Here is a 24,476-nt window from a genome sequence, read left to right on the forward strand (position 1 = left end):
AAAAGTTTGATATCTCAAAAATGAGGAGACTAATTTGCGTATATACCTATGGTCATGGCTAAATCGACTCCGTTCATTTATACCGGACCTTGATATTTGCAAAAATGCACGACTTACCCTTTAGTATTATTGCATATTTCCATTACACCATTATTCGAGTAAGGTTACAAGCAGTAAGTGAGCAGTAAGTGAGCATTGCTCTCAAAAATATATGCAAAGAGATCAGAAACGCTTTTATGACAGCGCATGTACCGATGGTGGTCCATCCCTGGCCAAGATTTCGCAAAGGCTAGCTATCTATTACTAGCACACAAGAGGATACGGGAGCACCGATCCACTCTCATTGTATCGATAGCGGTCTTAGGGTCCCTCTCCATGCCAGCTCATCAGCTTTGCAAGTTCCTACGATTCCACAATTGCTTTGGCACTCTTACTAGTCTTATCACAAAAATACTCGATGCAATTATTAGTGAGGTTAAGCACTCCTCGGCCAACCCTGAACGCACTGTAAATGAGTTTGAGACTAGTATCGCCGCTCTGCTATCTGAGTGAATGGTCCCTCCTCAAAAGGAGGCTGCACTACGGAACGACAGATCTACTGCTATTTTAATGGTTGCAACCTCGGCTTGGAGAACACTGCAATAGTCAGAAAGTTTGAAGCTGGAGTTGGTAGAGAGCTCCTGACAGTAAACCTCGCTATCAACCTCCCACCAAGCTTTGACCCATCCGTAGAGAAGCTCATTGCCCGTATCCTCCACTGGCTTCTTTCCATCGACAACTCGGCACGTCTTTATGTCGTAGAGCCTGAGGACCACTTTCGGTGAGAGACCCTACCTTTTCCCAATGGCTCCTCTACAACAGTATAAGTTAATCGATGATTTTTTACTCTCTCTTAGATTTTCGGATGCAGACAGATGTCACAAATTTGCGTACCGGTGCCGCCGGGATCTTATATCTTTCAGTTAATAAAACTATCTCGGTTTCACTTGGGTTGATGGCGAGACCTTTTCCGACCGCCCAATTTGATTCGACGTTAAGATACCTCTTCGTGAACTCGTACACGGTACTACGGGAAATTTCTTTTGACCATAATTGCTACATCGTCTGTACAGGAAATCACTCGACAGCCACGATTCTCAAGTTTTTTAACTTCACCTTGTGGGGCTCCCTTCGGCATCGGCATCGTCATTGTCATCAGCATCGGCATCATCATCGGCATCGGTATCGTCATCGTTATCGGTATCGTCATCGTCATCGGTATCGTTATCGGTATCGGTATCGTCATCGTTATCGGTATCGTCATCGTTATCAGCATCGTCATCGTTATCGGAATCTTCATCGTTATCGGTATCGTCACCGTTATCAGCATCGTCATAGTTATCGTTATCGGCATAGTCATCGTTGTGGGCATTGTCATCGTTATCGGCATCGTCATCGTTATCGGATTCTTCATCGTCATTGTCATCAGCATCGGCATCGTTATCGGTATCGTCATTGTTATCGATATCGTCATTGTTATCAGTATCGTTATCGTCATCGTCATCGTTATCGGCATCGTCATCTTCCTTGTTATCGACATCGTTATCGGTATCGTCATCGTTATCAGCATCGTCATCATTATCCGATTCTTTATCGTCATCGTTATCGGCATTGTGGCAGTGTGCCGATTTTGCGCATCTTCGAACTTAACCTTCCTATGGAGCCAAGAAATACATGTACCAAGTTTCGTCATGATATCTCAATTTTTACTCAAGTTACAGCTTGCACGGACGGACGGACGGACGGACGGACAGACAGACATCCGGATTTCAACTCTACTCGTCACCCTGATCACTTTGGTATATATAACCCTATATCTGACTCTTTTAGTTTTAGGACTTACAAACATGCGTTATGTGAACAAAACTATAATACTCTCCTTAGCAACTTTGTTGCGAGAGTATGAAAAGAGGCCATCATTATGGATATTGAAATTTTTAATGTTACTAAATTTGTTTTGGAGAGCTGTAAGAAGTGAAAGAACTCTATAAATCACTCATTATATTAGGTCATGTCGACCGAATGGATGAAAACGCGCCAACTCTGAAAGTATTCGACGGGGCAAGCAGAGGAAGAAGTGGAGGTCTTCGTTGTAGAGATCAGTTGGAGAAGAACCTGGCTGTACTTGGTATCTGAAATTGGCGCTAAATTGCGAAAAGAAGAAACGACTGGCGCGCTGTTGTTAATTCGAGTGACCATCCAGTTGTATTGCCTTCCAAGCTATCTAGATGCTTTGTCCTGTAGTTACAACAACACAATATTGTTAAATGTAACAACAACAAATTCCATATTTTTTACGCTTTTACTATACTTTCATTTCTATCCCCTCCCAGTTCTCATATAAACGCATATTTATTTACTTAGCACTCATCATTTGCAAAAACGATCTATTTTTAAGCGTTAATTGCTAAACTTTATTTTAATTTATTAAATTTTTTCCTTTAAAAACCGCAAACTATATTTGCAATAAAATTCCATTACAATAATAGTGGAATAATGGACTTAACAGGCGCTTAGGCCGAACAATAATAGACACACTTGTATGCGTGTATGTGTGGGTATCTGTGAAATTGCTTGCTTAATTGTTCATTTCATTGCATGTGTATGTATGTGCGCGTGTGTGTGTCAATTTGTGTTTTTATGAGCTTCAAAAAATATTGCATTAAACACCACTCAAATCTAATTAAGTGTCGATTTGTTTCATTTGCTTTTTATGCGAGCTCACACGTGTTTGTGTGCGTGTGTGTACGGCTGTGAATTTGTGGTGCTGGCCATTTGGGATTTGCCAAGCAAATAAATAAGTGAATCAATTCAGCATAACAACGCGTTGATTTTTAAAGCAAATAAATGCCACGCACACATACACACACATATCTGAGGTTATGCATAAAAATGGGTGTAATAAAAAATCCGTTATGTACTACAGGACAACACACGAGCATATGCAAATATTTGCATTTGAGCAAAAACGTTTAATTAAACAAATGAAATGGAATATGTGCTGCATCTCAAAAAAAAAAAATAACAAATCCTTGCTAAATACAACAAAAATAAATAAATAAATAAATAGCAATTACTTTAACAACAACAAATTGTTTATAATTATACCAATTTACGAACATACCGTTACTAAGTGTGTGAAAACCCAGGAATTTTTTGGAGGTAATAAACCCCCCCACAAGAGTGTACAGCTGCTGGCGCATGCCGATGATATTGATATCATTGGCCTCAACACCCGCGCCGTTAGTTCTGCTTTCTCCAGGCTGGACAAGGAAGCAAAAGAAATGGGTCTGGCAGTGAACGAGGGCAAGACGAAATATCTCCTGTCATCAAACAAACAGTCCTCGCGCTCGCGACTTGGCACTCACGTCACTGTTGACAGTCATAACTTTGCAGTTGTAGATAATTTCGTCTATCTTGGAACCAGCGTAACACCACCAACAATATCAACCTAGAAATCCAACGCAGGATAACTCTTGCCAACAGGTGCTACTTCGGACTGAGTAGGCAATTGAGAAGCAAAGTCCTCTCTCGACAAACAAAAACCAAACTCTATAAGTCACTCATACTTCCCGTCCTTCTATATGGTGCAGAGTCTTGGACGATGTCAACAACGGATGAGTCGACGTTACGAGTTTTCGAGAGAAAAGTGCTGCGAAATATTTATGGTCCTTTGCGCGTTAGCCACGGCAAATACCGCATTCGATGGAACGATGAGCTGTACGAGATATCCGACGACATCAACATAGTTCAGCGAATTAAAAGACAGCGGCTACGCTGGCTAGGTCATGTTGTCTGGATGGACGAAAACACTCCAGCTCTGAATGTATTCGACGCAGTACCCGCCGAGGAAAGCAGAGGAAGAGGAAGACCTCCACTCCTTTGGAAGGACCAAGTGGAGAAGGACCTGGCTTCGCTTGGAATATCCAATTGGCGCCACGTAGCGAAAAGAAGAAACGACTGGCGCGCTGTTGTTAACTCGGCTATAATCGCGTAAGCGGTGTCTACGCCAATTAAGAAGAAGAAGAATAAAAATAAATGCATTTTGTCTAGAATTATTTCGTATGACAGCTATTTGCTATTGTGGTCCGATATCGGTGAGCATGCTTTCGGGGAGAAAAGGACGTGTGCAAAATTTTAGAAAGAAATCTCAAACATTTAGGATGTACTATATATACAGACAGATGGATATAGCCTAGCTAACTCAGCACTTCTTTCATTTTCTTTACTGGCGTAGACACCGCTTACAAGGTTATAGCTGAGTTAACTACAACGCTCCAGTTGTTTCTTATTTTAGTAATGTGGCGCCAATTTGAGATACGAAGGGCAGCCAGGTCCTTTTCCACCTGATCTCTTCAACGGAGAGGAGGTCTTCCTCTTCCTCTGGTTCGCCCGGCTAGTACTGCGTCGAATACAATCAGAGCTGGAGAGTTTTCATCCATTCGAACAACATGACCTAGCCATCGCTAGTCGATAGCGTCGTATATTTAGTACAGCACGTCGTTTCATCGACTGCAGTACTCCCCATTACCAAAACTTTTTCTCGAACACTCCTAAGGCCGACTCATAAGATGATGTCATTGTCCATGCCTCCGCACCATATAACAGTACGGGAATGATGAGGAACTTGTGAAGTTTGGTTTTTGTTCGTCGAGAGAGGACTTACTTCTTTATTGCGTACTCAATCCAAGGAATCACCTGTTGGCAAGAGGGATTCTGAGTTGAATTTCAAGGCGAAAGTGGTGTAATGGGGTATAGTTTTGCTGTCGTGTAGGTAAGCAGTTACAGTTGTCGGTCTATACTCAATTACTATTCTTGCGCCGTCGCCGCGTACCCTGGAAACGTGAATAAGCCTTGTGTAAAATGATTAAGCCAAACCGTGTTGAATTTGGGGTCACGGCTAAAAGAGAGGAAGCTTTAGCGGAGCCAACTCATATATTCGGTTTAAGAATTTGCTGAAATTTAATTGCAGCGTCTGTTTATGAGAGTTGCGGCTGCGAGCGGACGTCGATCTTGAAACAAGCGGCTCGCTATATAAATATGTATAAAGTTTTATACTACTCATCTAGCGACAATGTGTGTTGGGTTTGAGACCCGCCACGTAGAAACCACTGTCAATGAAAAGAAAACAACTCAGTTCGTCATGCTGATCGCTTATACATATGTAAGTATGGGAAAGTCTTACAAACTGCGTGGTGAACTCAATAGCCTGGTGCGGGGTATCGAAAGTAGTTCTCCAATGTCCAACTTACAATTGGAAAACGAGACAGTTTTTACCAGCAAAATCCTTCACCATACACAGGAAAAGCTGGTAAACACTTAGTATGAGGTTTGAATTATAATATTCTTATGTGAGAAGTTCCCCATGCTCATAGAACTTTTGGCGAGCGTGTATCGAGCTGTGTGACCCGACGTTATCCTGATGAAAGGTGATTTCGCTCCCATTGGCTAAAGTCGACCGCTTCAAGCGGGTTTTCCGATAAGAGCGCTACAAAAGTACCATACTGGTTTGAGAAATCAATGAGGTTCTTTATTCCTGTGGCCACCACGGGTACGCTTGCAGAAGTTCAGGCACTGAATCGAATTTTCGATTGTTTTCAAGCATAAATCCGCCGATGCTGCTGCAATTTCACGTTCGATATTAGTGCAAAGTTCACAAATTGTCGCTGCGTTGTTGGCATAGACCATAGACTTGACGTAGCCCCACAGGCAACAGTCTAACGGATTCTAATCGCACGACCGAGGTGACCAGTTGACAGTTCGTGAGTTAACAAGTTCATCAAACTTGGTTTTTAATGAATGGTTGTCCAAGTCCATATCATCCAATTCGGGCCAACGATATTCTTTTATCATTAAGCGGTAGCGATTCCCATTCACAGTAACGTACCGGTCTTGATCTTGACGGAAGAAGTACGGTCCAATGACGCCGTAGACCACGCGCACGTAATTTTTTCGGGATGTAATGGCGGCTTATAGAGTACGTGTGAATTGCTGCTTGACCAAATGATATTTTGCGCAAATTTTACTAATTACAGAAGCCATTCAGTCAAAAATGAGCCTCATCGCTGAAGATGATTTCATGTTGTTGCTTAGCCGTGGCTTACGAACATACGACGATTCTGATTGTCGAGCGACTTCAGTGCTTACGTCAATTTGACCTTGTAAGGATGAAGGTCAAGTTCTTTTCACAAAACTCTCACAGAGATTCTCAACGCTTGAGACCGACGTGTGTGAGACTGATTTGGGTCTTCCTTAATTGATGCGCCAGCGGCAGCAATATTCTCGACACTACTGGTACTTCTATGTCTCAATGCCACAGGAACATTTTGTGCTGTGCCTCTGGATTCAAATTTTCTCAATTGTTGATTTGACAGCACGATTATGTCGATCATAAATTGGACGTAGCGCTCTTAGAATTGAGACCACTGACTCTGAGTTTCGGTAGTAAATATTAATAATTTCGACTTATTGTTGGATAGTATATCTTTCCACGATGAAATAGCTGTCATAAGAGCATGAAAAATATGGCGTAGTTTGTTATCCTTATTGGTATACTTTGATAGCGTCCCTATTGACCTTATATGTGCATTAGCCACTCTGAACGTAAAGAACAGAGTTTTAACCACTAACATAAATCTTTCGCTATAATTAATGGGGTATGAATCATAATTACCGGCGGCAATAACGAGGTATATATAGATTAATGACAGGTAGATTACTTTCTCTAGTAATAGCCGAAAATGGTACTTTTAGAGGTAAAATGAAATGAGAAAAATAGCACAACAACCTTAATTAACTCAGATAATCAAAATTGTATTATTGTGATAATTAGAAAAGTAAGAAGAGTGCAAGGCTCTCTCATATCTTTGTGCTTCTAACCTTTTAACAGACATTTTTCTCAAGAAAGATATTTTGTAGGATTCTATTATTTAGTAATAGTCATTAAGGACTAAATTTGATTTAGCCACCTTCAACGGTTCTTAATATCAAGAACCGCAATTCAACTGATTAAAAGCATTAGTCACAACAATTACTTCCATAATTTAGTGGTCTTATAATTAATCAGAGCTGTATTTTTGTACCCATGAATAACGGAGTGAATAGGGATAAAATTTGGTTCACATAAAGATTGTCTAAAATGGCAGTGGACGAAAGAGATCTAAGGTCGAATATTTTGGTTAAACTGGGTTGAAATATATTTTGGGCAGGGCTTCTGAAAACTAAGGAAAAAATTTCAAAAAATAATGTTACTTTAATGATACTAATACGATCGTAATATATAATCGGAGAGCAGTCAAACATAGTTCATCATTGCTTGCATTGTAAATTCAGTTTTGTATTCAGAAAAATGCGCTAGAGACAGAGGAGGAGAAAAAGTTTCTATGTCCCAGCTGCAGATATCATGATCTCTTACTATATATCTAAGTTAAGGATACAGGCAGAAACAGAAAGATAGCGAAAGACCGAAAGAGAGTGAACCAATTATGTTTGCAGGTCTTCAAGCATGCTCAACCGTTCCCACGACAATCGGAATGCGATGAAGAGAATCAAATGAAGATACAGGACGAAAGAGCAAGAAAGAGAGAGATATGGAGACAACGAACGAGAGGGAATCAATTATGAATGATTTTTAATGCTCAACTGTTCTCACGATAGTCGGGTCTAAGTAACCTTACGAACCCGGATTTTTATCCGCCCAAGAACTGCTTACTCGGCACTATGCCTTGAAATTATTTCAGGAATATTTTCTGTCACTACAACAACAGCATAAAATTCGGTTTTGTGTCCTTTTGTGCCACCTTATTCCTTTTATTTTAGTGCTTGTTTTACCCCTTCAGAATTTAATAAATGAAATGCCTTAATGAGAGTGCGAAAAAATGCCAAGAAAAATTGAGAAAAGTTGTAAGTGTTGATGGAAAGCAAAAACTTGTATTAAAGGTCGGTGAACAATTAGAAAAAGAAATTGCAGCAAAATGACCGACACAAAAGAAAAAAATCAAAAACAAATAGCTAACAAAAGAAATGCCCCGTAGGAAAAGTTCTACGAAGTTACCGTTATTTCGAAATCGAATACTAACAGTTATATGTAGAGGAAAAATGTCCACGATTTTCTTCAAAACCGAATATGAACAGTTAGCGGAAGAAATTGCCGACAAACAAGAAAAACGTTAACTGCGACTGCACCAAAGCTATAATACCCTACAAAGCTACTTTGCTTATGGCAAAAAAGGGTATAAAGATATATTTTTCTTGATTTTGATCGCTCGGTTTGTATGACAGCTATATGCTATAGTTGTTCGATCTAAATAATTTCTTGGGAGATTGTAGAAGTCTTTTGGTTAATGATTTGTGCCAAATGTCGTGAATATATCTTGCCAAATGTAAAAGTTATTCATACAAAGACTTGATTTTGGCCGATCAGTGTGTATGACAGCTATATGGTATAGTTGTCCGATATGTAAAATTACTTCGTAGATTGTGCCATTGCCTTGAAAAATAGTACTAGTAAAAGTTTGTGAAGATATCTTGTCAAATAAAAAAGTTTTTCCTACAAGGACTTGATTCCGATCGTTCAGTTCGTATGACAGCTATATTTCAGAGTGGTCCGATATCTGCCGTTTCGACAAATGAGCTGCTCTTTAGTGGGAGAAGTTAGTATGGAAAAGCAGCAATATTTCAAAAACCTGAGCAGTATTTGGCGTCTGTACAGACGGATTGACAGATGGATCCGTCAAAACCGACGCAGTTCATCAGCTCTTTTTTAATTTACCTTGCTTACTTCGGCGCTGAAATGGCACTAAATAAATTACTGCTTACTATGAAAAAAATAAATTACTCACTAACTAACTATGAAAGCCACTAAATACTATTGGTTCAAAATGTACCAAAACGTAACTAGTTCAAGTGCAATGCATTTCCAGCAGGGCATTAACTGGCATATCAACTGACGTGTCCTTAACTAAAAGCAAGTGGTTTGGCTCGCAGCACTTCCAAAGCTGATAGAGCTGTGAGAATGTGGCGATGGTGGGTATAAGTAGCGTAACAACAACAATAACACAAAGCAACAACTACATTGTGTTAAGTTTTCTTTGCGAACATTTTTTCTCACATTGTACAAGTAATCAAAACTTATACGGAAATAAAATTAAGCTCAACATAAAACAACAACAATAACAATAGTGACAACAACAACAAGAACAATAATAATAACAACAATAACAATAGCAACAACAACAACGATAATGATAACAACAAAAACAATAATAATAACAACAAAAACAATAATAACAACAACAACAACAACGAAAAAGTACCGTTACAAAAGCAAAGTGTGTGCTTGGTGTGGGAGAAAAAATGTTTGGTAATTCTTGTGCGCCTGTGCAAATTGGATGCTGGCAAAAGTTTTGTATTTTACGCAAACTTAATAATGAAGGCAGTGCCTTAACAGCACCTTAAGCTACATGGTTGCCGCACAACGCTTTCGTGCTTTCGTTGGTCTGGCATTAATGCGAAAGGATTGGAATGCGTGTGTTTTAGCGCAAAAGTGCGAAGTGCGGACTCATGGTCCGGTGCTGGCGTGCCGAGTGTTAATAAATATTAAAGGTGCGTAGCCGTTGAAGCAAATCATGTTGCACATTGCTGTGTGCTTTTTTTTTACCGTCTGGTTGAAAGTGTTGATAGGCGCCGCTGGCATGCCCGGCTAATGTAATCAAAAAAAGTTTCCAAATTGTAAACAACGGCTAAACAAGCAATGGAGTGGGAGGCACAAAGTGTATTTAAAAGTTTTATGGAAAAATGAAATTCAATTCAATGCAACAAGTGAGATTCCAAATGCAAAACGCTTACGGTTGGCAATGTGGGTATAAGGGCTGACGAATAAAAAATAACAGCGAACAATTTTTGGGGGAGAGTTGCCTTATGCAAATTGTCTGCTTTTGATAATAAGCCATGCCAAATTTTATGAAGGAATTGAGTTTGCTGTTCAGTTTGTATGGCAGCTATAAGCTATAGTGGTCTGATCTCAAAAATTTCTATGGGAACTGTAGTTATGTTTCCGATAATAATCCATAACAACTTTCGTGAGGATATCTTATCAAATAAAACAGTTTTCCATACAAGCACTTGAGTTTGATTTTTTAGTTTGTATAGCTATATGCTATAGTTATCTGATCTGAACGCCTTCTTTGGATATTGTAGCTATACTATAGGTAATAATTTATGCCAAATTTCGTGAAGATATCTTGTCAAATAAAACAGTTTTCCCTACGAGGATGTGAGTTTGATTGTTCAGTTTGTATGACAGCTATATGCTATAGTTATATGATCTGAACGATTTCTTTGGATATTGTAGCTATGCTTCTGATAACAATCGATGCCAAATTTTGTGATGTAATTTTGTCAAAAAAATAAGTTTGCCTTACAAGGACTTGAGTTTGATTGTTCAGTTTGTATGGCAGCTATATGCTATAGTTATCTGATTTGAAAGATTTCTTTAGATATTGTAGCTATATTTTAGATAATAATTCATGCCAACTTTCGTGAGGATATCTTATCAAATAAAACAGTTTTCCATACAAGGACTTGAGTTTGATTGTTCAGTTTGTATGACAGCTATATGCTATAGTTATCTGATCTCAACGATTTCTTTGGAGATTATAGCTATACTATAGATAATAATTCATGCCAAATTTCGTGCAGATATCTTATCAAATAAAAAGTTTTCTATACAAAGACTTGAGTTTGGTTGTTTAGTTTGTATGGCAGCTATAAGCTATACTTATCTGATCTGAACGATTTCTTTGGAGATTGTAGCTATACTATAGATAATAATTCATGCCAAATTTCGTGCAGATATCTTGTCAAATAAAACAATTTTCCATACAAGTACCTGAGTTTGATTGTTCAGTTTGTATGGCAGCTATATGCTATAGTTCCCTGATCTGAACGATTTCTTTGGATATTGTAGCTTATTTTGTCAAAGAAAAAAGTTTTCCATATAAGGACTTGAGTTTTATACTGCCAAACAGATAAGGTATGAAAAGAAATAATATGGATCCAACTTAGAAAGCGCGTACTACGCAGTCTACAACAGTTTACTTAGCGATTTCAATCTCTCACAGAAGTCTGTCGCAGGGCTTGGCCTTTATTAACAAAAAAATCGTGCTAATCGAATACGAGAGCGGGAACAAAAGGGATGTGTACAGCAATTTACCGTTTTACTATCCTTATACTATATATCCATATCGTATCGATAGCACAGTTTAGTTGTTGCACAGTGCAGAGAGATTGCCGTATAACACTTTCGCGCTTACGGAATGTTTTGGAATATGAAACAATGCTAGTAATGCTTAAGTTTACTTGGTAATTTTAAATCCTTTCGGATTTTTTAAGCTTTAGGTGATAGTCAAATCATTTTCGCATGTTCATACCTTTAGTTGTCATTTTAAGTTCATTTGGTGCGGGAATTTGAAGTGTCTTTCATCAGAGCTTCAAAATTTTTAATATTAGATTGATGAACACGAAGACAATCTGATGCTTGTAAGACGAGGAATATAATGGAATTCTAATGACAGCGCCTATTATATTGTAGAAAGCAGTATTGTGTGGTGTACGTTCTAAAAACTAAGTTCATGAGATTGTAGAGTAGGGTGGGTCGATTTCGGACTTTTTCGATTCGGGATTTCTAATAGTGCGGAAAAGTTGCCTTTGTACTTCCTGATTCCAATGCAACTTTTTGTTTTGAGATCGGATTGCATCTTCAACCCCAACTCCGGCCTTGAAAATTCGGAAATTCGCCTAAAATCGTGAAATTGTCTACCTAGCGCCTGAAATACGCATCTCATGGCAAAATGTATAAAACAAAAGTTATTTGTCACGTCATTTGCTACCGAAATGGTATATGTGATCATGGCCGTAAGACGAACCGTTCCCGAGATACGAGCGAAAATGCGGCGCGCCAGTGCGTAAGGTGAAAATCGGCTTGCGGCCACACTTCTTGGCGTTAATTTCGCCGAGTGCTATCACTCACATTCATTCACCTACGCCAAAGGACACGTTCGGATAGGTAGGTAGGACACAAATATTTTTTCATCGAGTTCCTTCACTCTTGTCGTTGATTTCGCCGAGTGCTATCACTTATATTCTCTCAACAGAACACAGAACTCAAAATGTCTGTATCTAAATTTAAATTTAGACAGAAATGTCCTGTGTTTGTGATATATAACCGTACAATCTCTCTGAGTCCCAGTTACCTACTTACCAGGATGTTCTTTTGTGTTACCAGTTTGAAAGATTTCATATAGGGCGACTCCGAGACGACAACTATGAACCTAGGAGTAAAGAGGTCACAGAAATAGTTGCAAAAAAGGTTGAAAATTCTTTCAAAAAGTCATCTATTCTGATAGTTTCACACACCAGAGTTGTACAAATGCTCACCACATACCATAAGAAATTTCTGACGGGAGGAAAGGAAAGTTTCTATCAATTAACAACCATTTCTCTTGGACCAGAGAACCAGAAGAATTGGTCGCATTGGATGTGTTGATCTACCTGAAACAAAAAAGATTACAAAGAAAAATGAACGTAAAGAAAAGCTTTCAAAGCGTCATTCAACATCAACACTTACCAGAAAAGTATCAGCTAGAACACGTGACTATTCAGATCAGCCAGACTCTCATTCAGACGACAACAATGTAGGTGCGTCGCACAATGGATTCTTCCAAAAACGATGCTGATGATGAATTTTCTCTTCCAAACAAAACACACTAGTATTAGAACACACTACTTTAGCTGCCCAAAGCTTTGGAGTAAGTGATAGAACAGCGGCCTTGATTGTTTCATCTGCTTTTCTGGATGCCAAAAAAGCAGGTTTGATAACAGAGGATCAGGCTAGCTTTGTCACTGACAAATGCAAGATTAGTCGGGCAAAAAAAAGTGTTGGAGTTAAGCTCCAAAACACCGAAAGTATTGACTTTGTATATGGGCTGTATTTTGACGGCCGCAAAGACAATACACTTACACAAGTCAGCGAAGGTGAAAAGTACTACCGCGAAACTGTCAAAAAGGAACATATTTCTCTTATAGCGGAGCCTGGTTGTCATTACACAGACAGGTAACATGTGCAAATCTCGCTGGCTCACCTGTGCAAATAGAATTCTGAGATTATACATTTCTACTGACAAACCAACAAAGGAAATAAAGATTTTGGTCAAGTACATACTTACAGTTTACTCATCTTTGTGGTTCTCAATAAGATTCAACAGTTCCATCAAAGATGGCTCACGCCATCTCTATGCTACAATTCAAAGGTCGAGATACTTACCAGCTAAACTGCGCAAGGTTGTCGATTTATCCATTCAACAGAATGCTTTCTTTGCTCTTCCAGAAAACATTCTCCTTAGTATGATGACTGACGAACGGATAGAAGTCAGAAAGTTGGCCCTTGACCGTCTTCTGGCAGCCAGAGAAGCAGAGTTTGACACTGTAAATGGAAGGGTTAGATGTAATAAAGTGCCAAAGCTGAATTTCAAAGCTAATAATTATTACGATATGATTAACTGGAAGACTATTACCTCGACTGTTCCACCAGTTCTTTGTTCAGTTTCTAACGAAGAACTCATAAAAGGGCTATCGGGAGACACTGCAGAGGAATGGAAATTTAGTGAATTCCTCTCTCACACCGCGGCAGTCGAGAGAACCGTCAAACTGGTGACAGAGGCATCTTCTAAAGTTATTGGCCCCTAATCTCGTGATCGTTTTATACGCCCTACACTGAAATCTAGGCAACAAGTGACAAAGTTTAGTACAAAATCTGATTTTATCAATAAATTTGGCACAGATTCAGACTAAAACAAGCCTAACATATGGTTGGTTGGGTTGGGCTTGGGAGGAACCCGAAGAGCAGCCACCTCCACGCGATGGGTTCTGGGTGACCAATACAGGTTAGCTGAGAGCTGCAACAATTTTCACCTTGCGCTGTGGCGCGCCGCATTTTCGCTCGTATTTCGGGAACGGTTCGTCCTACGGTCATGATCAATACCATTTCGGTAGAAAATGATGTGACAAATAACTTTTGTTTTATACATTTTGCCATGAGATGCGTATTTCAGGCGCTAGGTAGACAATTTCACGATTTTAGGCGAATTCGGTTCCTACTGCATTAGTCATTTTTGATCTGTCCATATCGTAAGCTAACTCAACTGCCCCAAAAACTTTGAATTGGAAGACTCTGCAGTATTCCGGAAGTTTGAAGGGTCGCCTGAGGTCCAGCTTCTAGCAGTAGATTATGGTTAACATTGCATTAACTATTTTCGATACGTCTGTGTAGATATTTCTCTGGCCATCCACCTTCTTTTAGTTTGACTTTCATGAAACCTTCTCCGCTAATCTTGATGCTGGTTCAGATATCGATCTTTCTACTACAACGCCAATGTGTTAGGTTGAGTAACTTTTCCAGCATAGCCGTTGGAGTAATTCTTTGTGCTCTGATTATGCGGAGAACAGCGAGTCGCTGTATCCGCTCAAACAGCTCACCACACAAAACCGCCGTAAATCAAGACTGTTCCCACGATAGTTGGGTCTACGTGACCAAAACGGATCCAAGGACTGTCAACTCGTCAGAATTCTGAAGCTCCGACAACAACAACAACAACAACCGTACATCAATAAACCTGCGAATGACTCTTATAGCGCCATTTAAAGGGTTTCTTAATTCTCAATTTCAAGGGTTTTGCATCAGCTATTCTGTTGGTCTTCTTCTAGTTAAAATACTACATTTTGTGCTCTCTTTTTCATACGGAACTGCGATAGCGAATCAGTCTCTTTTCACAGCAGTGATTGCCCCACCAGCGTTTCCTGCTTTTCATTGCGAATTCTTGTTTAATACTTCGCGCGTTTACCCAACGGTATTTTTCAGCTGTCTATAGATTTTTACGATTAGCATAATGTTAAGCTGTCTATATAGATATATACTAAGCATACTATATACATATGAGTGAATTAAAAGCTGGTCTGCTCGCAGTGCCGTCAAGCTGTCTATGTCCAGCGCAACAATGAATGCAAATGCTGGCGCTTCTTAGAACCGTCTCTCCTTCTCTTACTTTAAAATAACTTATTTGTTTGTGTGTGTGTTTGTATTTATATATAGTTTTACAGGATGCATAGTTTTTGTTGATTGAAAATACCGATGTCAACAACAATAATGTGTGGCGATTTGCATGGCATGGCAATAAATTTCCAATAGTTCAACATTCCTGGCACGAAAGCTCTGCGCACGGTGTGAAGGCGCCGTCCAATGCCAGGTTCTAACGGTATTTTCTACTGTCCTGCTATTAAGTATTTGATATTTATTGCTTGGTCGCCTTAATGCGATGTGTGTAAATATATAATGCGCTGTGTGGTTTATACTTTGTTTTTGTAAATATTTCTTTTGTGGGTTTAGCAATTTTAAAACAAAGCAGTGACAGTCACTTGATACTAGCAGCTTACGGGTATATTGTTGTAACTTTTTTAAGTTTTTTACCGATGTTTTCGTTCTAAGCTCTTCTCTGTATTATGTATGTATAGCGCGGTCACCGTGCTGCTGTGGGAAGGCATTACAAATTCCTTTATTCTACGGCGTTTGTTGGTTCACTGTTGGAACCATAAAAAATGCATTGATTTCCTGCACATTTTTATTTGTTTTTTATTTCCTTTTGCTATTAGTAAAAAGCTTCGAGTTTTCTATGCGATAGGCTATGTTTGAAAATAAAAACATAAAAATTATTAAATATATATTTTATTATTATTATAAAGTCTGAACCATTTCGAGGTTCCCTACTTTTTTTAAGAAAAAAAAACAAAGAAACTTCAAATTTAATGGGGAATATTTAATACCATTCGAAAGAATATTCTTTGGTATATATTTTTGGAAGATTATCTCTTTCAAATGTTGGCCTCGGCTTCGTCTCAGATGGTTCATCCGTTGAGTCCAATTTTGGATTACTCGTTGGAGCATTTCGACTGGTAACTGGCGAATCAGACGCGTGATGTTTTGCTCCAAGGCCTGAATCGAAGTGGGATTGTTCGCATGGACCTTAGACTTTACATGGCCTTACAATAAAAAGTCTAACGTTGTGATATCTCATGATCTTGATACCCAATAGACCGGCCTCAAACGTGAAATTATTTGCTCTCCGAACTGCTCTTTCGTTAAATCCATTGATTGATGCGATGTGGCGCTCTTTTGTTGAAACTAAAATGAGATCACGAGCTTCAATTTCAGGCATACAATTATCATGGCGCGATAACGATTATTATTAACGGTTCCGTTCTCATCGTTATCATTTTTGAAAATATTTGAACCGATGATTCCATCGGCCTACAAACGACACTAAACCGTGGTTTTTCCTGGATGAATTATCGGCTCTTCAATCTCTTCAGTTTGCTCTTTATCCAGAATGTGGCAATTTTGCTTGTTTACATACCCAATGAGCCAGAAACGGACCGCCTCACTAAAAAAAATTTGTCTCGAAACTTCGGATATTATTGGAACTGCTTAAGAGTCCATAGAGCAAAGTAATGTCGCTTGGGAAACTTTGTTCAGGCGAAAGTCTTTCCATGATGAAACGTCGAACAATATTGAACAAAAATGACATGACAGCTTGACACGACTAACGAGCGATCTGTCAAAAAAGGCAATTGAAAGTAGTACCTCAACTTAGATCCCCCTATATTTCGCCCTTTAATCGCGTTCGTTTTCGACTGCTTCAAATAAACTGATGTCGATGCCTTTATTAAATAACAGGGTTGTCAGATGAGCTGTAGCACTTTACGAGTCATGTAGATCAATGCAGTGCCTTACTGTTTCTGGGGCATTTTGCTGCTGTCTTATAGCCAAATCTCTTAGCAACTGGCCGGCGTCGTCCTTTTCAGTGTCATCTTCAGTCGCTTTGTCATTTTGGAATATCTTCATCCCAGACTTGTGGGAAAAGAACTGTTTTTTGCAAGATCTTTGAAGCCAACCGTGAGAGTGATGAGTCTCGATGAAGATGGAACCACGAACTATATGAGCTATACGGCGACATGAACACAGTTAAGCGCCAAAAATTGAATGAATGTGCTGATTTGCATAAGGATGATATTCCAGCGAAAAACTCCTTCGATTCGAGACTCATGGATAGACAACGGTAGCAAATGCGCCCATGCATCTAATGGAAGGACCAAGGGAAAAACAACATGTGTGCACTTGGGATTTTCAGATGGCCTGACTTCGCAAAGGATGGAGGCAACTGGCGATGTTTCGGGTTCCCGACCCAGACCGACCCACGGTTGTAGTGCCAAATAAGGAGAAGGAGCCTTGCGGATACAAAAGCTGATTTTACTATCAACTTTCGATTCCTTCTCGCAATCGACTATTCGTATATGGCCATAAGCTATGAATTGCAGGTTTCTTAGGTTTTTCTTCTTTGAGCTTTATCATCTGTGCCAGATATGGATTAGCTGCTCTAGAGGATGTAGCCAAATGCAAGCACGGGATCTTCTTAGAATATCTTTGGCGGGTATAAGCTTCTATTTGAAGCTATCATTTAATTTTAGCGACACCACTCGTCAGAAATCCAAAAAAGCTCGTAGCGTCTAATGGTTTTCGAGCAGTCAATCTTGGTATGGAGACCCGCGGAATTGTCGAGCCCATAACTATGACAACTTATGACAACCACGTGTAGGCTGTTCCTGGACAGATCACTGAAGTGCCTTACTTTACTGCACTATCAACTGAGGAGACTGCCTTTTGGTGGCGACTCTTTCTCACTTGATTTAGGTATTTTTTCTTTTTCTTGCGTTGAGTTTCGTATTTAAAAGTCAGTGTACTTTGGTTGGTCCCCATTGTTGCTTTGTAAATAGAGGGTTTCATTTGTGTGCTTGGTATGCATAGGGTACTTAGCTTAGCACTCGCTATTTTAACTTTAGTCTCTCGACAAATCAGACGGAAAGGTTTCCCATTAGGCGTAGTGAAGGTATTTAAAATTTCAGACCTCTCGTGGGCATCAAAGGAGATCGTTCGCGACCAGCAATTCAAATTCCGCTCACAGACCATTCAGCCATCACCGCTGGTATCTCGATATATTGGTTTAAGATGGTGTTGATGTTAGTTAGTGTTGGCTTAAAAGAGAATTATGCGGTATCTTTCTTAGTTCATAAAAGGAATGCACGTTCTCATTTGAGTTGTGCCCATTACTATTACTTAAGCCTCTTCGCCACGGCAAGTCTGCCAAGACTGAAGGACGCTAAAGGCGAGCAGCGCTTTTATGAAAGTTGTAGTTAGGCATGTCTCTCTATGAGGCAAAGTATTGTTCTCTTTTAAAGTACTAACTGAAAGATAGATGCGTGATGCAATATGATCTTTAATATTATTAAAGTAAGTTCACAGTCTCTCTTAAATAAGCAAGGAAAAAAACATATTCTAAATGTGATAAAATTTATTGAGATGCTCTTTGGCTTTACCTTTTAACCGAAGATTAACACTTTAAAGTTATATGTGCTATGCTTAACTGAGTTTCATTCAGTTGGTGTTGCCTTTCAGGGTTTTTCATACAAATAAATTCTTCGTTGCGCATGAATTTATAATGAGCACTCATGTTGCTATACAGTTAGCTCAATCGTGTGCGTTGAAGTTTCCGTTTTGAATATACACTTCAACTACAACAACAAGGTTTTATTTCGACTACTATGTAGATACATAGGTACAAATAACACGCAGTAAATAAATGCATAGGAAAATTTAAAGATAGTCGCTACACAACTTTATTCACTTCAACTTCGTTCTCTTGTCTCATTTACAGCAATAAAATATTCCGTCGAAGGGTATTATTATTTGAAAAATTTTCATAATAAAAGAAAATGGAGAGAGTAGGAAGTTTAAATAATTAATTTCATTTCATAACCACCTTCATTCTTAAAGAAAGGCAAACAAATGGAGTAGGCATCCTTACTTACTCTGATTGTATTTCTAAGAAATTTTTAAAATTTATCCGCTCTTTTTGACTTTTATGTCTCTATGTTGAACTTGGCTTCGCTGGATTGTTGGCATGGGCCATAGACTTAACGTAGCCTCACAGGAAATAGTCTAACGGCGTCAAATCTCACGACCGATTCGGCCAATTGACTATGTAGACCATTTCGTGAGACAATACGTTCACCAAACTTGGTTTTCAATAAATCGATTGTGACATTCACTGTGCGGCTTGTGACGCCGTTCTGTTGAAACCACATATTGTCCAAGTCCATGTCATCCAATTCGGGCCAACAATATTCGGTTATCATTCACAGTAACGTGTCGGTCTTGATCATCACGGCAGAAGTACTTCCCAAAGACGCCGCCGGGCGGCCCATAAACCGCACCAAACCGTATTTTTTTCGGGATCCCAATGGTGTCTAATGGAGTACGTGTGGATTGTTGCCCGAGCATTAACGCTTATTTTGTTTATTGCCTAAGCCACTCAGCCAAAAATGAGCCTCATCGCTGAAGATGATTTTGCGATGAAAATCCAGATAAATTTCAAGTTATTGCTTCGCCTAATTTACGAACATACGACGATTCTGATTGTCGAGCGACTTCAGTGCTTACGTCAATTTGACCTTGTAAGGATGAAGGTCAAGTTCTTTTCACAAAACTCTCACAGAGATTCTCCACGCTTGAGACCGAAGTGTGTGAGACTTATTTGGGTTTTCCTTAATTGATGCGCTAGCGGCAGCAATATTCTCGTCACTATGGGCACTTCTTTATCTCACTGGTACGAGAACATTTTGTGCTGTGCTTGTGGATTCAAGTTTTTCCACTAGACGCTCAATTGTTGATATGACAGGACGATTATGACGACGATAAATTGAACGTAGCGCTCTTGAGGCCACTGGCTGTGAATTTCAGTAGTAAGTTTTAATAATTTCGATTCTTTGTTAGACCCTATATCTTTCATGATGATATGGCGTACCTTACTGAAGAGAAATGTCAAAAGAGCATGAAAACCTACGGCATCCTTTGCTGTCGCTATCGGTTTAACTTTGTAGGTCCCCATTGAAAAACCCGTTATTTAACAAGTTGTCTTCATGAAATTTGGTATAGATGATTATCCAAGCCAGCGCCTCAATCTCCTAAGATATTTTACAAATCGGATTACTATAGCGCATAGCTGTCATACAAACTGAATGATCGGAACCAAGTGCGTGTATGGAAACTTTTTTATTTGATAAGGTATCTTCACGATATTTGATATGTGTTTGTATCCAAGTTAGTGCGACTATCTCTCAAGAAATTGTAAAGATGGGACAACTATAGCATATATCTGCCATATAACCTGGACGTTCAAGATCAAGTTATTGTATGAAAAATTCGTTTATTTGACGAGATATCTTCAGGAAATTTGACACAGATTATTATCTAAGCCAGAACCACAATCTCCCAAGAAATTGTTCAGATCGGATCACTATAGCATATAGCTGCCATACAAACTGACCGTTCAAAATCAAGCTAAAGGTAGTCTTATACACATTTATACCATTTAAAATGCATCTGTGTAGGGTATTGTAGCTTCAGTGCTGCCGAAATTAACGTTTTTTCTTCTTTTTAAATAATAACAGCCTAACTTTCGCCTTAGCAGTTCTTGCCTGACATTAAGTCACTCATACGCCGTGTACACATCTTTGCATGCGACAGCTCTCATCATTCGTTTAACAAGCAAAACCACAATGTTTCATGCCAAACTAAGAGAATTTAAGTAGTGTTAATGCTTTTATGCCTTCAATTTTATTTTGTGTGAAAATTTCGAATCAGTCATGCAATAAAGTCGCTTACTTTGTGTTGTGAATTGTGGTTGACTTCATAAATTTTGCTGGATAGTGAAACACGTTCAAATATTTGAGAACGCTGCAGTAAATTGTCTTCCGGCTGTGTCACTGCTTTACTTTATTGAGTACAAATTTGATGTATTTTATTAAATTTAATTAAATTTGTTCGTTTACTTTATGTGCAAATAAGATCTGTGGTTGATTTTTGATTAAATTTGGCATTTTGTTAATAGCATTAAATTGAATATCGTATTTTGTGAAGAATTTGTGCATAAAGCTTTGTAAACTTATATAGTATATCTGATGTATGATAATGCTGTGTTACGTCTTGCTTATAATGGTGGTTGGCAAAAATTCGTAGCATAATCTTCAATGTACATATTTTTCCTTAGTGAATCCTAAACGCAGTTAATTAATTATTTTTTTTAACAATGTAAATTAAGATAATTTTATCATTAAAAGTAGACGGACAGACAGACATCCGGATTTCGACTCTACTCGTCGCCCTGATCACTTTGGTATATATAACCCTATATCTGACTCTTTTAGTTTTAGGACTTACAAACAACCGTTATGTGAACAAAACTATAATACTCTCCTTAGCAACTTTGTTCCGAGAGTATAAAAGTTTCTGATTACAGGTATAGTTTAGCTTACGCTAGTTTTCTTCGCGATTAACTCTTAACCTAATCTAAGCTTTTCTCCCCTTTATGTATTCAAGCCGAAGTATGTTCTTTTTCTCTCTTTGACAGTGGTTCCAATCTTTAGATGGGAGCAATAAATATTTGAATATGGACAAGAACATTTAACATAGTTCAAATATAGTATGTGTTATTCAGTCTGAAAAGTTGCATAAATTTCAAAGAAAATCCCATTTTTTGACAATATTGCATTTAGTTACACCTAGTTGCCTTCGAGGGCAATTGGCCAATTCCTGCGGTTTTCCAACTTATCGATAAAATTTTTGTGGTACAATCTGTCTGTTGCTTCAAATTTCCTTCAGTCTCGTTGGTTTTTTCTTTTCTAAGTTAATTTTCGGTAAGTATTTTCCTGCAGTTTGAATATATGAAAAAGTTGCTTGTTACCAGATTCGAAGGAATATAGTTAGGTTAGGTTATGGGATCGATTTTAACAGGTACATATCGCACTTTGAAAACTTAGAACGCTGGGCCTTTATGGTCCTTCTACAAGTATAATAAATCCTAAGCGCCAGTGGTACAAATGGGCAAAGCGCTTTGAACCAGTCATAAATTTATTGAAACGGCTAATGCCAGTTACGGTTAGATCGCCTGGTTCAGTCTTGAAAAGGTTGGACAATGGAGGAGGAAGTGCACGGATGTTTTCATCTCATCCTTCTCCATACAATTTGTGTTCGCCAAGATGCTTAGCTTTACCGCATGAATGTTTATTGGACAATGTCCAGTAAGAACCATTACGATTGCAGCTAGATGAACTTTGATAAGGGCAAGTAGCTCAGAAAATCTCCAACGTTGTACTCTAGGCCAAAAGAAACTTGTATTTGCACAGGATCCAGTCATTGACCAGCGTTTGCTAAACGCACGCGAGGTCAATTTGTCCATTATTAAAATGCAAGACGACAATGGAGACCCAACTTAGTCTCACTGCGATGTGCACGGAGAAAGGAGACCGTTTCTGGTTAACTCATCGTCTTTTCAGTTGCTAGCGAATCCACAATGACCAGGTAGACAAACCAGTCTCTTTGACTGGCTTGGAGTGCACAGTTAGCGAGTCCAGCACTAATATTGCCACTCTACAATTGGAGTGAATGCTCATTTCTTTAAAAAAGGTCATCGTAATAGCAGCAATTTATGCCAGAAAAACTTAACAGTGATCAGGTATTCCGATTGACGGAAAGCTCCTAACAGAGAACTCGCTCTTCAACCTTCCCTCCGAACTTCGAGTCATTCATACGAGTAAAATAGCTCACAGAGGCATACCCCCAGTGACTTATCCATATTCACATATCGCTCGTTGATATGTAAGTAGTGATCCAACACACTTCCCAGTAACTCACCTGCCGGCAATGTGTACGGGGACTATGTGTAAAATGCCTTTAAGTGCTTTGTTGGCTCGTGTGCAGTGTACTGGAGATGTCGAAGAGAGTCAACATTTGGCCGCTTTGAAATCTTTCTATTAAGGATAAGCCCTATGTAATTATTTCACTTTTTTATTCTTCGTTATTGGTGTAGATACCGCTTACGCGGTTATACTATCCGAGTTTCTAACAGCCCACAAGTCGTTCTTCCTTTTCGCTGTTTGGCGGTAAATGAGTATTCCAAGTGTAGTCAGGTTCTTCTCCACCTTGTCTACCCAACGGAGTGGAGGTCTTCCTCTGATTCCCCCGGCGTGTACTGCGTCGAACTATTTCAAAGTCGTGTTATATCTCATACAGCTCATCGTTCCATCGAATGCGATATTCGCCGTGGCTAACGCGCTAAGCACCATAAACCTTCTCTCGAAAACCTGAAACGTTGACTCATCAAATGTCGTCATCGTTCATGCCTCTGCACCGTTTAGCAGTGAGTGACTTGTAGAATTCGGTCTCTGTTCATTGAGAGAAGACTTTACTTCTCAATTGCCTACTCAGACCGAAGTAGCACCTGTTGGCAAGAGTTATTCTTCTTGGACTTCCAGGCTTACGTTGTTGTTGGTGTTACTGCTAGTTCCAAGGTATACGAAATTACCTACGACTTCCAAGTTATGACTGTCAACAGTGAGAGTGATGAATGTTTGTTTAATGACATGAGATAATGATTTCGTCTTGAACTCGTTTACCGCTTCGCTTCTTTGTTCAACCTGGAAAAAGCAGAACCAATGACCCGGTTGTTATGGCCAATGATATCAATGTCATCGGCATACGCCAGCAGTTGTATACTCTTGTAGAAGATTGTACCTTCTCTATTCAGCTCTGCAGCCCGAATTATTTTCACCAGGAATAGAATGAAAAAAATTGCATGATAGAGAGTCGCCTTGTTTACAACCTTGTTTGGTATTGAATGGTTCGAAGAGCTCCTTCCCGATCCTGGTGGAGCTTTTGATGTTGCTCTACGTCTGACGCTTTCCGCTTCAACTCTCGCTATCTTTCCTATACCGTGCATGTTAAAGTTGATTGTAAGGCTGCGAGTTAGGCATTCTGCTTTCTCTTCACTGCGACACGGTACTCTTCATTGTACGAAATGAGAAGCAATGTTTTTGTGTACGTAAGGAGCTTAAAATATCTTCTAACAGTTTCCCTATACCGATACCGGCAGATGAGTGCTTTTAGAGAGCAGCACTGCAAGTCGAGCAGAGAATCGTTCGGCTGTCTGTTGTGATTGGCTGCAACAAGATAGTGGTCCGAGTCAATGCTATGGCCTCGGAGCGTTCATACGTCTAAAACATTGAAGACGTGCCTTCCGTCTATCGCAACATGGGAGCAGGATCATGTACCGCTGTTCACTATATTATTATTATCCGAGGTAACTGTTTCGGGATCACTTGGCAGAGAGTTCTCGATAACCAATTTTTGACAGTCGGTATTGAAGCAAAAAGTAACCGTTTTCGGTCCACTTGAGAGTGTTTTTTAGACAATCAGTATGAGGCCACGTGTACTCAAT

At 39.3% G+C, this 24,476-nt stretch overlaps 1 protein-coding gene across 1 annotated transcript in view; it reads right to left on the reverse strand.

Moving 5' to 3' along the window:
- Positions 1–1,151: 1,151 nt before the first annotated feature.
- LOC120770753 overlaps positions 1,152–24,476 on the reverse strand; it is a 29,221-nt gene continuing 5,896 nt past the window's right edge. Inside the window, exons 2-3 of the mRNA XM_040098340.1 lie at positions 4,738–4,874; positions 1,152–1,627 (exon numbers count right to left, since the gene is read on the reverse strand). Of these exons, the coding sequence (XP_039954274.1) occupies positions 1,152–1,627; positions 4,738–4,874 (613 nt within the window). The remainder of the gene's footprint in view (positions 1,628–4,737; positions 4,875–24,476) is intronic.

The sequence above is a fragment of the Bactrocera tryoni genome, chromosome 3 (assembly GCF_016617805.1).
Source record: "Bactrocera tryoni isolate S06 chromosome 3, CSIRO_BtryS06_freeze2, whole genome shotgun sequence".
NCBI classification, from domain to species: domain Eukaryota; kingdom Metazoa; phylum Arthropoda; class Insecta; order Diptera; family Tephritidae; genus Bactrocera; species Bactrocera tryoni.